General features: G+C 35.9%; 1 protein-coding gene across 5 annotated transcripts in view; it reads left to right on the plus strand.

Annotated features, from left to right (window-relative positions):
• The window catches only part of CLIP4 (CAP-Gly domain containing linker protein family member 4), a 68888-nt gene that overhangs the window by 4698 nt on the left and 48609 nt on the right, over window positions 1–15581 (plus strand). For all 5 annotated transcript variants that reach the window (XM_047745306.1, XM_047745307.1, XM_047745308.1 and 2 more), the window contains exons 2-6: window positions 1745–1892; window positions 9188–9327; window positions 10107–10200; window positions 11364–11525; window positions 13271–13389. In XM_047745306.1, coding sequence (XP_047601262.1) covers window positions 1760–1892; window positions 9188–9327; window positions 10107–10200; window positions 11364–11525; window positions 13271–13389 — 648 coding nt within the window. In that variant the 5' untranslated portion in view covers window positions 1745–1759. The remainder of the gene's footprint in view (window positions 1–1744; window positions 1893–9187; window positions 9328–10106; window positions 10201–11363; window positions 11526–13270; window positions 13390–15581) is intronic.

Consider the following 15581-nt stretch of genomic DNA (forward strand, 5'->3'; position numbering starts at 1 on the left):
TTAAAGCACAGGGACAGGACCCATGCACAGAAGAGCTGCTTCTGTTCCTTGACTTCAAAGGAAGCTTCATATGCTGTTTAGAACATTTTGCCCAAATTTACTGCCAAGGAAGTAGAGGCCAAAACGTAGAAATCCCAAGTTACTTTTAGCACTGAGAAGCCGTAATATTGAAGAAGGGCCGTCTTAGGGGTGTGTGTTACTTTTTGGAATTGAAGTATTTGAGGAAGATCACCTTGCTGTGTGGTACCAGTTCCTTATTGTCTCCCTGTTTATGTGGCAGAGTTACCATCAAAATGATTCAAAGTATTGGGCAGCAAGTAACTTTAGCATGCAAGAGAACTCGAGTTCCTTTAACATAGTTAACACTGGGTTAGGTCCTTTAATACAGAATATCCACACATCCATAAAAACGTGTACTTCATGAGAAAAAGAAATCACCGTACTCTTGACCAGTTCCTGCTACTCTCAGAAAACAGATGAGTCAAGTTGGCAAGGAACCAGCTGGCTCACACAGGTGGCTGTTCTTTGGCACAGCGTGGTGATGGTGGAGTAAAGATGGTTACGTTAGATACAGGACTGGCGAATGAAGTATACTTGAACACATGTTGGGTAATATGTGGAATGGCATTAGCTGGTAGAGTAAGCTAGTAGTTAACTATCTTGGTTTATTCTTTCTACTAAGATGGTTGAAAATAATTTTTATTTAGTTTTTGAAATACGGTTTTTTGCTTATATTTAAAACATACACAGATTCACAATACTTCAGACTTTAAAGATTTGGTACAGAAGAAACTGGATGCTTTTTTGCCTTTCTAGCTCAAGTTTACTAACATTTTCTCTGCTTTCTGTGCCATTTCCAAATGAGCTAGGCTGCAACAGCGGTCCACTTTAGAGCACATTGATTCTAAGCTCTCATGCTCCCTGGGAAGAAGGTAAAATAAGTGATGTGGTTTACAAAGCATGGCCTTCCAGCTCCTGCTGGGGTAGACTGAAGAGGTCTTGTACATTGGTAAGAAGTGAACAATACCAGTAAGCTCTTAGGTCTTGTATAAGCGATGTAATTAATTTTCAGTGAAGTTTTCTGGGATTTCAGAAAACAACGAGAACATTCTAAAGTAGATGATTTTCATGTGATGAGCATACGGTAAGAGCTATTACTGGATGATAGGTAATATAACCTGTGTCAGATAGAGATATATCTACAAGGGATATTATGTCCCTACGTTACTATGAGTAAAGAGAACTTCACCCATTTAGATTAACTCAGCATTTAAAAAATTTTTCACCTATTATTGGGTAATACATAGCTTTTTATTACTGCCGGGCTTTGTCTAAAAAGATTACATGTCTGTAAGAGAGGTAGGAAGCAACATATATTCAACAGTTTGCTAGAAGGAAGTTTTGCCCAGGACGCTGGGATCACGACCTAAGCTGAAGGCAGCGACCCAACCAACTGAGCCACCCAGGTGTCCCTCTGAAAGAGATTCTTGAAGGTTGAAGTGTACTGTGTCAGTAGGTTGGGATGCTTGGCTGGCTCAGTCGGGGACACATGTGACAGTTGCTCTCAGGGTTCTAAGTTCGAGTCCCATGCTGGGTGTAGAGATTACTTTAAAACATAAAATCTTAAAAAAATGTCGGTAGGTTATATATTAAAAGAAAGTATGCTTTTATTGTGATAGAAGTCAATCATTCTAACCTGCATACAAATGTAATAGATTGACTTTTTTTCTCTCTCTCATTAAAGGTGGCTTTCTAGAAGATGACCATAGAGGACCTTCCAGATTTTCCAGTAGAAGGAAAGTCTTTGATTGGAAGATACCCATTTTTATTTCCAGGTTCAGAGACACCAGTTGTTTTTTCCATTTCTGCAGCACCAATGCCTTCGGACTGCGGTACGTTGAGTAGCTGTGTGTATTTCCTACAGCCCGGAGACTTGACTTCTGTCTAATGCCCTTTTTGTATTCATAATCTTTCCTAAAACCCTTTGCCATGGTTTTCATAAAATTGCTAGTTTTCCTTTTTCAAAAATACAATTGTTTATTGCTTTTTTCTGCCTCTTAAGCTAAATGCTTTATTTTGCTGTCAGCATTTTTATTATGTAAAAATGTTCATTTTAAGCACCATGATGGATTTAGAGGATCTTATTTTTAGAATGCAGTGGTGCTAGACATCTTGCATTCTTTTGCTATTGATGTATTTATTTTGGTTAAATATACTGACTTGCTTAAAAAACCACGTATTAAGACACAGCAAAATATTATGAGCTAGCCATCTCTAAGGGCCCTCCTGTGTCTGAAATGCTAGGATCTAATTTACCAAATAATCACTGCTGAAATGATCCAAATTTGGGGGACGATATAACAAGTTGTGTGTGTCAGTACATAAGCAAGCATAATTTGGATCCTGTCTCACTTGTCTTCCATTGTAATTATAATGTATACACAAATATGGTAAAACTACAAAAAAAAAAAAAAAAAAAGCCATGTACTTAGGTAGAGAGTATGAGACCTTTCCTTAGAATGTGGAGTAAGATTGGTTTGTATTTAAATCAGTTCACTTAAATCTCCTTTGTAAAATATAAATTTATAGCTATTCTAGCTTTTACCTATTTAGGCTTATTTCCCCAGAACTATATTTTATCAGATCAGAGATAAAAGAATAAAAGAAAACCAGGAGATAAATTTAAAGGATTTGTTACATTTCTCGTATAGTTGGAATTTTTCAAGTAAAGTATTGGGTCATCATTTCAAATTGTTTTGGAGGCAGAGATCATGCAATTTCTATTTTTTATTATTATTTTTTGTTCAGAAATACAATTTTTAAGTGTTAGTAGATTTAAAATTATTAGGTGGGGAATTTATCTCTTTAGTCATATCTACTCTAATGATTACTCGCCTCCAAGTTCAGGTTCTAAAGCAGCTTGCCTTGCAGTCATCAAAAGTATTGCATAAAACCTGTGCCTTGACCCTGGGAATCATTTGCAGGTTTTATAACGTGTGGACTGTGTTTATTTTCGGATATAACAAAATCAATTATGCAGGAAAAACCTTAACTAAAGCACTTTGTGCCTTACTTATGGCACTTACTTTATTCTATCCTGAGTCATAATTGTCTTATTTCCTTTCCTAGGCTATAGTTCTTCAGGATGGAGTAGCAATCATGCTTTGTTTTTGTTTACCTTCATAGGGCTAACTAGTGATTTGTTGATTAGTTGCTCAGTCTGTGTTTGTTGAATAAATACATTAAATGTAAGGTGATAATGGCCATTGACCCCTTTGTAAACTGAAATTAAACATTGCCTGTATGCTTAGAATTATACATTCTTGGAATCTGAATGGACCTGTAGGTCAACTTTCCCTACTCATAACTTCTTAGTATAGAAGTTCTATTTTCAAGATCTCTGATGAATAACCACTCAGCCACTTGGATAACTTCAGTAGTGGGGAACTAATGAAACAGTCAATTTCATGGTTAAAAAGTTTTAGTTGTGATAAAGTTGTTTTTATATATAGACTCAAAATATGTCTTCTTGAAACTTTGGCCAATTGATGCTTGTTTTTGATATGTGGAACATACTTCTTTCTATGAGAGCATTCAAATGTTTGGAGATAATTTGAATATTTTTATTTAGCCTGTAGTTCCTTAGGCTCCGTGTTTCTGGTTCCTTCATCAGTCCCTCAGTGTCAGGATTTCTAGACCCTTTTCATTCTAGTTGTCTCCTTCTTGGTACAGTGTAGTCAGTGTCCCCTTGTAAAGGGGCATCCTAAATTGTATTTATTATTTATTGAGGGCCCATTATGTGCCAGGTACTGTCCTAGATGCTGGGGATAGCACAGTGACTGAGGCAGACATTTTAGTGGGGAAAGACAATAAACAAATTAATAAACAAGACATAAATATTATAATGAATTTTGTGGAGAAAAGAAGCAGGGTGCTGTGAGAGGGAATAATGATTCAGAGTGTCTGTTGCAGATGGGGTGGTCGTCTGGAGTCAGAGGAAGCTGGTCACAGGAAGAGCCTGGAGAGAAGTATTCCAGGCAGAAGAATAGGATGTTAAGGCACAGGGCTGGGGAAGAAACTTTGGTATATCCTAAGAATTAATGGAAGGCCATGGTGGCTGAGAAGCAAAGTGGCTGAGGGGCAGAATGATAGGAGAGGAGATGGAGAGGAAGTCAGGGGGCAGATCATGCAGGATTATTGAGGCCTTGGTAAGGAATTTGTATTTTATCCTGAGTGTAATGAGAGCCATTGAATGTGAGACTGATAATGAGATTAAAACAAGAAATAAAGAAAACCAACTGCACAAACCAGAGGTTAGACAAGCAGGTCAGTGTTGATTCTCCAGGTGGTTACCCTGCAAGGCAATATGAAGATTTTTGGAATCCAGATTACACAGAATGCATATCATGTATGTTATAAACCCCATGATACATTTTTACTGTTTTTCCTTAAAGAGTGAGTTACCTCTTAAAGAGATTTAAGTAATGGTAACATATCTTATTTGCCCATTTAGTTATCTTTTCTAGTGTTCTTTATTCTATTGTGCAGATCTAGATTTCCAGGAGATACCATTTTCCTTCTCTCTGAAGGGCTTCATTGAACATCTCATGTGGTGCAGATCTGCTGGTGAGGAACGCCTGCAGCTTTTAGATGTCTAGGAACATCTTTATGTTACCTTCTTTTTTGAGAAATAGGTTTGCTGAGTATAGAATTCTAGGTTAATAATTTTTTCTTTCAGTGCTTAAAGATGTTGCTCCATTGTCTTTTTACTTGCATTGTTTCTGATAGGAAATCTGCTGTAATTTTTGTTTTTCTGAATGTAATGACTTTTTTTTTTTTTTTTTTTTTGGTCCCTGGCTGCTTTTAAGATTTTCTCTTTATCACTGGTGTTGAGCAATTTACTATGATGTGTCTTGGTGTGATTTTCTTTATGTGCTTCTGTGTGGGGCCTGTGAAGCTTCTCAGACCTGTTGGTTTCAGTTTTCATCAAGTTTGGGAGATCATCATATCTTCAAATATTTTTTTCTGCCCCGTGACCCTTTCAGACAATCCAGTTTACATGAACATTAAACCACTAGAAGTTGTCCCACAACTCACTGATGCTTTTTTTCGTATTTAAAAAAATTCTTTTTGTGTTTTATTTTGAATAGTTTCTGCTGCTATGTCTTTAAGTTCATTCATCTTTTTGTCTGTCATGTGTGATCAGCTGATCTCATCCAGTGCAGTTTTCATCACAGCTGTTGTTCTTCTCAAGGGCAATTTGGGTCTTTTTCATGTCATCCATGTCTCCACTTAAAATTTGAACATTTGGAATACAGTTATAATGGCTGTTGTAATGTTCGTTTCTGTTAATTATAGTTTTGTTTCAACTCTAGGTCTGTTTCAGTTGATTATCCCTGATTATGGTTCATGGTTACCCCTTTTTTTGCATGCCTGGCAATCTGTGATTGGATGCCAGACATTGTGAATTTACCTGTTGGGTGCTGGATATTTTTCTATTCCTGTAAGTATTCTTGAATTTTGTTGTGGAGTGCAGTTAAGTTCCTTGGAAATAGTTTGGCCCTTTCAGGTCTTGTTATGATTTGTTAGGTGGTTCTGGAGCAGTGCTAATCTGTGGCCAATTATTCCTCAGTATTCAGGATTCTACCCAGTGCCCTGTGAATTTTTTCCCTAGTCTTTTTTGTGGGTAGAGGCACTATTTTATTTTTCTTTTCTTTCATTTACTTATTTTAAATTTAAATTCAATTTAATTAACATATAATGTATTATTAGTTTAAGAGGTAGAATTTAGTGATTCATCACTTGCGTATAACACCCATTGTTCATTCCATCTGGGGCCTTCCTTAAAGCCCATAAGCCAGTAACCCCATCCTCCCACTCATCTTCCCTCCAGCAACATTCAGTTTGTTTGCTATAGTTGAGTCTCTCTTATGGCTTGTTTCCCTCTCTGTTTTTGTCTTATTTTTCCTTCCCTTCCCCTGTGTTCATCTGTTTTGTTTCTTAAATTCCACATATGAGTGAAATCATATGATATTTTTCTTTCCGTGACTGACTTAAGCCACTTAACATAATGCCCTCTAGTTCCATCCATGTCGTTGCAAATGGCAAGATTTCATTCTTTTTGATGGCTGAGTAATATTCCCGTGTGTGTGTGTGTGTGTGTGCGTGTGCCATATTGTCTTTATCCATTCATCTGAACAGGTACTGTTTTATGCCCTTTATGAGCACTGGGCTTTAATCTTTTTAATCTGTTGGGAAGGTTCTTTCTCTTATTTCAAGTTTTCCTCACAAGTATATATTAAACACTCAGTAAGACCTTTCGTAGATCTTTGGGGTTCTCTTGCTGTGTATCTCTCTCCTCTCTGATATTCTTTTCTGTGAATTCTAGCTCCCTGGATTTTCTTGGGTCTCAGTGTTGTCTCCGTAACTCAGGGAGTCTTCTGTGCTTCTCTTGGTTTCCCCTCTCTCTGCACTGGGACCTGGAAACTCTCAAGGCAGATAGTTGGGGCAATTGTAAGACCCACCTTATCTGTATCCTGTCTCTTATGATCACTGTCTTCCATTGCTTTGATGTCCAGTGTCCTTGAAAACTGCATTTTATCTATTTCCTTTGTTTGTTTGTTTGTTTTTGATGTTTCAGGTGGAAGGGTAAATCTAGTCCTAATGACTAGATTTGATTAGAATTGAAATTATGTCCATCCTGACATAAAGTGGGACAATTCCCAAAATTAACATTGTAACAACATCCCTACCTGATTCCTATCTATGTTTATGTTTGGAAAACCCTGCTACTGATGAACCATAGAGTAATTCTGTATCTCCTCTCACAAATAAATCCTGGTGAGATATTGATTAGAATTGAAATTATTTTAAATAATTGTTCTTGGTAAAATTGGCAGCTTTAGACATTTTTTAGTTCCACAGCATGATGTGTCTCACTCACTGAAGTCAACTTTCCTCTTCCAGTTTTTTATAAAGAAGTTTCACACATTCATTGGCATGTTTGCTACTTCCATTGATACTGTGTATAGGATGCTTTTTCCATTGTTTTTTCTTTTTTAAAAAATAGGAAATCATGTAAAAATGCACAAAATATAGTAGCAAACATATAAGCCACACATATCCACCATCAGAAAGGATAAATATTAGCACTTTTGTCATTTTTTCCTTTAGCTCTTATTTTTTAGTTACAAGAAAGCCTTAAAGTTGAAATTGCTTCTATTTTCTTTTGGTCCTGTTCCCCTTGCTCTCCAGAGACAACCAATATCATATATATAGTATGAATATTCCAGACCATATTATTAGATGTTTACTACATAAATGGGTATACTTAAGTGATATGTAGTATTGTTCTATGTATTTGTAGTTTTATGTAAATGATAGAAACTGCATATTATTCTGAAGCTTAATTTATCAATCTGTATGTTTTTTGAAACCTAGCCTTATCAACTCGTGATTTAGATATCTAATTCATTTCTTTAGTTGTTAAAAAGCAAAAAATAGAATATGCCAATTCTATCCATTCCTTTATGGAGAGAGATGTTTCAGCCCAGCTTTTTTGCCATTATACTTGATGCTAGAATAAAAATTCTTGAGCCTGTCTCCTGTGGACACATTCCGAAGAGTCTCTCGGTATATATTTAGAAACTTCTCCCCTATCAATGCCCAATGCTTCGAAAAGAGACTGATCCATATTTATTGAATAATCGGTTATACCCCGACCACCACCCCATCTAGTCAGCTGCTATTATAAGAAATTTACCCAAATCTGTGTTCAAGAAACCATGCAAGGTCCTCTCTATTGGATACCTGTTCTTTTCTAAGTCTTCCTTTCTGAACCTAGAGGGCCATTCTGTTGTCAAAGATTTTAGATAGTATGTCATTTTATTTTAGTTTTTCTGATTCTTTCCTAACGGACTGCTGCTCTCCTTTCATATGCATACTTGGTTTTGTGCTTTTCCACTCACCTTTTAGTTATCCTGATTCTATAGTATGAATTATGTGTATATAGTATGATTTTGGAAAATATATAAAAATGCAAAGAGCATTAAAAAAAACAACACGAATCCTGCTACTCATGTATGCTATTAAAAGCTGACTTCAATAGTGAATTCTCTTATAGAGTCAGCACAATAGAGACTTTGGATACAGATCTGGTTTTCTACCCCCAGATGTGCCACTTACTAGCTGTGTGACTTGGAGCAAGTATGATTTAGTCTGAGCTTTGGTTTCTTTACCTGCAAAGTGAGAATAATAGTACTTCCCAGGTAGGGTGCTTGTGAGGATGTGTAGGGTGTCTGGTAAGTTGTAAGTACTCAGCGAATGTTGATTCTCTCATGCTTTCCTCCCTTAGATGCTTCTGGTTTTTTAGATTCCTTGCCTGCTCCCCCACCTTTTTTTTTTTTTTTTTTTTTTTTTTTTTTTTGGTTTGTTCGAGATAGTAGAATCTGATTTTCTTCCAGTCTCCTCTTTAGCCATAGGCTGACCAAAGCTTTCTGTGAATCTTAGAGAAGTTTTAAGATGTATTTCAATCATGTTCAATTTTGCTAGAATTCCATGTTTTTACTAATACACATCCCCAAATCACCCCCTCACTCTGGCCCAGGGTTTCACTTCTGCATCACCAGCTGTTGGTCCCCTGTCGGTTGGCGTCACAGTTCTCATGCGTCTTCAGGGGGTAGAGGGTAATGCCTGTCTCTTATAGAAGAATTAGGTAAACACAGAGAAGTAAAAAGAATTTATATAAAATTGCATGCCAGTTGATATTTTGGCATTTCCCCCTTTTCTGTGTGTTTTAATTATAGATGTGAGTCTACTGTTCATGCCATATTTATGTTGTGAGAGCTGAAAATATTGATAAAATTTGACAGATTTTCTGTGCCTTAGAAGTAGTTGTTGGAAAGTTCAAGGTCTGAGACTGGTGTGCTCACATTTTTTGTTCTGTCTCTAATAAAATGTGGTATGATGCTCAGAAATCTCTTTCCCACAGTAATTCAGGAATGCTGCATATTTTTTGGCTCTTTTGACTTTGGTTCTGAAAATTGCTTAATGTAAACCTACTTTTTCTTACATCTAAAAATATCTGTATCATTTAAGCCCTAATCTTAGTGTTTATTATTTTCAATATATTTATTTGGCACTTTTAATAAGTTTAATTTACACCTTTTTTTTTTTTAATTTCAAACAGAGTTTTCTTTCTTTGATCCTAATGATACATCATGCCAGGAAATTCTCTTTGATCCCAAAACTTCTGTATCAGAATTATTTGCCATTTTAAGACAGTGGGTTCCTCAGGTCCAACAAAACATTGACATTATTGGAAATGAGGTAAGGAATTCTTCCATTTTACATTTTGCATTGTTAGGATTTTTAATTGTATAGATGCTCCCCTCCTTCCCCCCCAGCAAATCCCACCATCTGAATGGAAAGGTGATGGTAAATGAAAAATCTTTTAAAAATTCTGATGTTTGTTCTTTGTATCTCTAGGCTTTGCATGGGGCAGTTGAGTTAGTATTGTTCCTTCTTTCCATTGTTCCCTCATGCTCCTCACTTGCTTATGCCTAGAGTTCTGATGTTAGAGACTCTTGGTTTTCCATACTTCCTTTCTTTGTACACCTTTATTCTGTAGACTTTAAAAAATACATTTCATGAGATTTGATTACCAACATGTTTTATCCATACTTTTGGGTAGTCTGGTAAAGATGTAGGCTTCAATATAGTTTTCAAAAATATTTGATTTTTTGAAGGAGGCAAGAAAGAATAATTGGGTTTTTTGACCTGCATGTTGTCATGTAAGAAGAGAGAGCTTACATATTTTTTCAAATACCATTACACCCATTAGAATGAAAATTTTGTTTATCCCCTGGGGACATACTTAGAGTGCCAGATTACCTGGAAATGGTCTTTAAGAATTTCCTTCAGTCTAGTGACAAATTATTTTCATTATTGCTATTGGATGTAGAATTTAAAATTTATCCTTAAGAGAAGCTAGTTCTAGCTACTCATTTTATTGAGAACTAATTCTGATAGGATGGATTAACTTGGTTCCCAGCGTGGGTTTGAAATCAGTGTTCAGTCATCATGTTGTCACATCTTGGTTTCCTCAGATTCTTAAGAGAGGCTGCAACGTGAATGACAGAGATGGACTGACGGATATGACTCTCTTACATTACACTTGCAAATCTGGAGCTCACGGTATCGGTAAGTGTGTGGTGAATCAGCTAGTGGCTTACGACATCTGTATTTATATTTGTATAAGCTGTGTTATGCCACCAGAGTCCCTGGGAGGGCACCTAGCTGATGATAATAATGTCCCCTGAACAGGCAAGGATACAGTTGGGTCCTCCCCAAAACTATATTCCTTTCCCCCACTTTTCTCAGGGGTGGGAGTCTTTATAGTCTCCTGATACCTCCCAGCTTTTCTAGAGCAGGCTTCATAGCTACATTCTCAGTAGGTGAGAGTAACTGGTAGCACTCTAGAACGTTCCTGAGAGTTTACATCAAGGTTAGACAATCCAAGCTGTTTTCCAAGCATCCCAGTTCTCACAGACCCCAGTTTTCAGGCCCAAGGAGTATTCCTGTATACATAACATATGCATGTTTTCCCAGATTGGCATTCTGGGCTTTACCAATGTATAAACCTGCCTCTGTTACTTAACTATGTATTGTGAGTATCTCTCCCTGTTTCAGTAGTCTGATAAATGCTTCTTAAGAAGCTGTTAACAGTGAAGGACTTTTTTTTTCTTACAATCCATCATGGACTGATTTTTGTAAAAAAAAAAAAAAAAACCACAAATGAAATTATAATAGAAAAATCAAATAAAGACTTAAAATCAAGCCTAATTGTTTTTCAGATGGCATAATATTACATTTCAATTCATATATTCTGAAGAAATTATTGCATTGGGAAAAAGAAAAGGGTTATCCAAAGGACAGAAATGACAGTTTGGGACTGGTAGTGGTCCACAGAGCACGCTGAGTAGCACTGGTCTGGGCATGGCTTTTATTGGCTTTATAGTATCCTAGTATGTGAATCACTTATGATTTATTTAACCAATTTCATATTATTGTACTTTTAAAATTTTATTTTAGAACAAAATAGTTTATTTATTTATAAAGTAGTTTAGTTTCAAAATTTTATTCCAAATACAAAGTACTGTGATGAACATCTTTACAACTGAGTGTTTATCCATATCTCTGAGTATGATTTTTTTTAGAAAAAATTCCTTGTAAGTGGAATTTTTGAGGTATATATGTTGATTCAGTATGCTATTTGCTCTGGCTTTTCAAATAAGGTAGTAGCTAGCCATCCACTGGAACTTCAGGTTGTACTGGAGAAAAATAATATAGAAAACTTTCTTTAGGTGATGTTGATACAGCTGTAAAATTTGCAACTCAACTTATTGATCTGGGAGCAGATGTTAGTTTACGGAGTCGCTGGACAAATATGAATGCTTTGCACTATGCTGCTTATTTTGATGTCCCTGAGCTTATAAAAGTGATTTTGAAGACATCTAAACCAAAAGGCAAGTACTGTAAGCTCACCATTTGATGTTATTAGTTGACACTTTATTAGTGGCATAAAAATTAAAATTCAAAGAGATTTCTGCTTCTAATCCATCTTGTTCCATATGACCATTTTTTCTCAGGAATAGTTTAATATCTTTATTAAAGATTAATTGCTGTTGTTAAACAAAAGGTTTAGTATAAAGAGATACAAAGTAAGACAGTGTTCTCTGGGTTTTTATATCTCTGCAAATTCCCCATATAACATGGATTTTATGAAGTGTAATTGAATCTATGTGCTATATAATTCTTTTGTCTTGAGTAGCCAGAAATAGAACAACAAAGCTTTCAGTCCTAAGCATTGAAATCATAAGACGTGTTTTAGATGGCATTTGGTTCTGAAATTCTCTGATTAAAGAAGGATACAAATTCAGGTTTCCACCCCTCTTCCTATTTTGATGGTAATATCCTAAAATTGAGTATCAGACAGTCTCTATTACAGTACTGGTGTTTTGACTTTCTCTGGTCCTCTCAGTGGGTCAGTTTTCTATTGAGAAAAATATGAGAGCAAATGCAGTAGTATTACTCTAAGTTAAAGGTGAGTGGTATACAGTGTTTTCCACATTCATAGAAGACTTGTTTTAGTAACGATTCAGTAGCTAAATTCCCAGAATGTTTGTTTCTCACTCTGCTTTGTATAGTCTTACATTTTATCTTTAACTTTTACCTTTTAATTTTTGACTGATGTTAGGAAGAAAGCCTCTTTTGATTTTCAGTGTCTTTAATAACTCAAGAAGGTTTGTCCTGAGCATGTTTTAGTTGTTTGCAATTGTAGGTAGTTCATGTGGGGCGGTGTGGTTTAGATTAAAGTAGAATTAGTAGAACCAGGTATATTAAACCCTTGTTATCAAAAATACGCAAAATGGGATTCCCAAATCTGGAAGATTTCTTGTATCTAAGAATATTGTCTTAGATGCTACTGATTTATTGAAAGTTATTAAAATTATTGAAAGTTATTAAAATGTCCTTAGAATTGCAAGATTCTTTTTTCCTACCATGAAGTCCAAATTCATTTGTTGAATACAGTATTACAAATGAATATGATTTAAGAGCATTTGTACATTTAATTAGTCTTTAACTTACTCCCGATTTGAAAATTCTGCATTGTTTTACCTACAGCATTTTATGTGAAGGGCCAGGTAGGAAATACTGTCAGCTTTGTGGACCGCTGCAGCTACTTGATTCTGCAGTTACATCAGGGAGCTAGCCATGGAGAATATGTAAACACGTATTTGTGGCTATGTTCCAATAAAACTCTATTTATAAAAGTGGATGGTGAGTTGTGTTTGCCCATGGGCTGGTTCCTGACCTAAACCTTACTACCTCATTGTAGCTGTCACAACACATATGCAAGAAGCTCATGAGAAACTGTGTTAAGATCGTTACATTTACAAACATGAATTATTGCCATCAGTTTATTTTAAATATAATTTCTAGAGTTTGGTTTGTGATAGCTGGAAAATCTATGATAATACCAGCCCATGTTATAATGAAATTTTATTGTACTGAGAAAATAATTAAATTGGTTAACCAGATTGTGATACGAAGATTTGGTTCCATTGTGAAATGGTGCTTCTAGTGGGTGGGGTTGAGTTCTCCCTCCCCACCCCAACCAGAAAAAAAAACAATCCCACCTGTCTCCTTTTATATTTTCATAGCTAAATTTAAAGTTTTAGTTAATATACTTGGTGGTGTTTAATTGCAGATGTAGATGCCACTTGCAGTGACTTTAATTTTGGAACAGCTCTGCATATCGCTGCTTATAACTTGTGCGCAAGTACTGTGAGATGCTTGTTGGAGCTTGGAGCAAATCCAGCATTTAGGGTAAGAGGTTAAATTAAAAGTGAAAAATATTTAAAGAGTTAAAATGTCTAACATTATTTTCCAGTAAAGAGTTGAGTCTGGATGTTGTTATGGAACTCATACGAGTAAAGAATTTATGTTTCTGTGCTGCATAGAAAGAGCAATGGAACTTTATCTCCAATAAATATAAGGCATAGCAGTGAATTTCATTCCCCTTATCCTGATAAGTTCTATAAAATTTCCTTTCATTCAGTGAGGTAAAATGTTCCGTAATGTGTCATCATCTTTGAGTGTGTTTTCATTTAGTTTTTTGATATATTTATAAAGAATTAACTATCAAATTAAAATGCATATGTTATAGTGAAAGTTTTATATCAAACCATATTTTAGTTCTTTTGGAAAGAAATTTTATTTCAGAAAATTTTTAAAAATGCACATTTAGAAGTGTAGTAAACCTTTAAAAATTAAAGGAAAAATGAATTTTTTCATGGTAATCATGTAAATTAGTAAATTTATGAAGTTAACACACAGGATTGAATTTCATAATCTTCAAGTCTTCTGGTGCTTTATTGTCTTTACAGAGTGGCTGTCACTGTTCTTTTCCTCAATATGAATAGCAGTGACTTCCTCTGGCAGGGATTTTTAATTGGGTCTGGGCCATCCTTTGAAGGGAAGGGAGGGGGGCAGTGTTTGAAAAAGCCTCTTCCCTCCCCACCTTGTCCTCTCCTCCCCGATTTCTAGTTTCCCCTCTCCTCCTGGCTTCTTTCTGCCGCTGTTCCTTCTGTTTTACCCCCATCATTAGTTAATTAACCCTTCTCCCCTCTATCTTTACCCCACTCCTCCTTCCCTATTATTTCCTGGGCATGGGGAGAATACAATAAATAAAAGTCTTTGTCCCCAAAGAGAATATAGTCTAGAGGGGAGGATGGACAAGTAATTTTACTGTTGTGCATTGACATTCAATGGGTTACGATGTGGGGGTGGGCAGAGATGAGGGCATCTCTCTAAGTCTTTCTGGCAAAGGTGACATTGGGCACCTAAACACAGTTGGAGGAGGGAGGTCTGAAACATAGTTAGAGGAGGGAGGTCTGAAAAGCCTTTTAGGCAGAGAGGAGACCAGCATTCACCAAGGCTAGGAGCCGATCCCCCAATTTGGCTGGAATGTGAAGGTGATATATTTTTATTTTTCCTAGTATTACTGTTGACAAAACCTCCTTAGTAGAGAGACTATTTTGAATTTAGTAAAATGCAGTGAGGCATGTCATTGAGGTAAATGTCCAATTCAAGCCAGAAACAATAATAAATTATTGTATTTTGATGGTTAATAACAACAAAAGAAAAGCAGCCAACATGTGGGTCAGCAGTAGCCCTTGGCTCATACTCTGGTACCCACAATTTTAGAAGAAATTGGAATTCTGTAATTTGAAATTGGAATTCTGAGCAAGCCTTCTTATGTTAGCATGACATCATTTTTAAAATTTTATTATAATTTTTTAATGGAAATTTTAGTTGCCAAATTTTATAGGAATTAACATAAGTGTGTGACTTACTCTAGAAAGGTGAGGACTTAAAAACCTAAAGTAAAATAGTCTTTGTCAGTATAGTTTACAACTCATCAGTACAAGGTTTAAAAAACTCCTCCCCCCTTTTTATCAAGAGCACATGTAATTGCTATACATACCTGTATTATATTTTGTATATTTTCTTTGAAATCTGAAATTCTTTAAAACAGCCCCATCACCATCTCAGAAATTTGATGACATGTCTCCCTGCCATGTTTTTACTTAGGACCAAGCTGACTTAAATTTTAAAACAAAAACTGTGAGGCACTCACAAACTAAGTGTGTTCTAAAAGCCTCATTCTTTCATCCATATGGATCATTTGAAGGTCGTTGTCAGCAGAGAAGATAAGGAAAAGAAGTTTCTCAGTACAGGAAATCTCAGTTAATCATATTAAAAGAAGATTACAGTCTGGAAACTCTCCTGTAACATCTAATTTTTTTTGGTTAAGGAACATAAAGAGAGATTCTGTGTTTGAGGGAAGGATAGCCCTAAGTAGAAGGGCTGAGTGTAGCAGGTCCTAGACATGGCTTCAGATGTCCCATCTGCCAGGAATCCTATAAATGACTTGGAAGACGTCATTAACTTTCCTTGCTGAATTTCCCTAATTGGCAAACCAGAAATGATAGTCATATTTTACTTGTTCAGTTGGT

Source organism: Lutra lutra, chromosome 9 (genome assembly GCF_902655055.1).
Source record: "Lutra lutra chromosome 9, mLutLut1.2, whole genome shotgun sequence".
NCBI classification, from domain to species: Eukaryota; Metazoa; Chordata; class Mammalia; order Carnivora; family Mustelidae; genus Lutra; species Lutra lutra.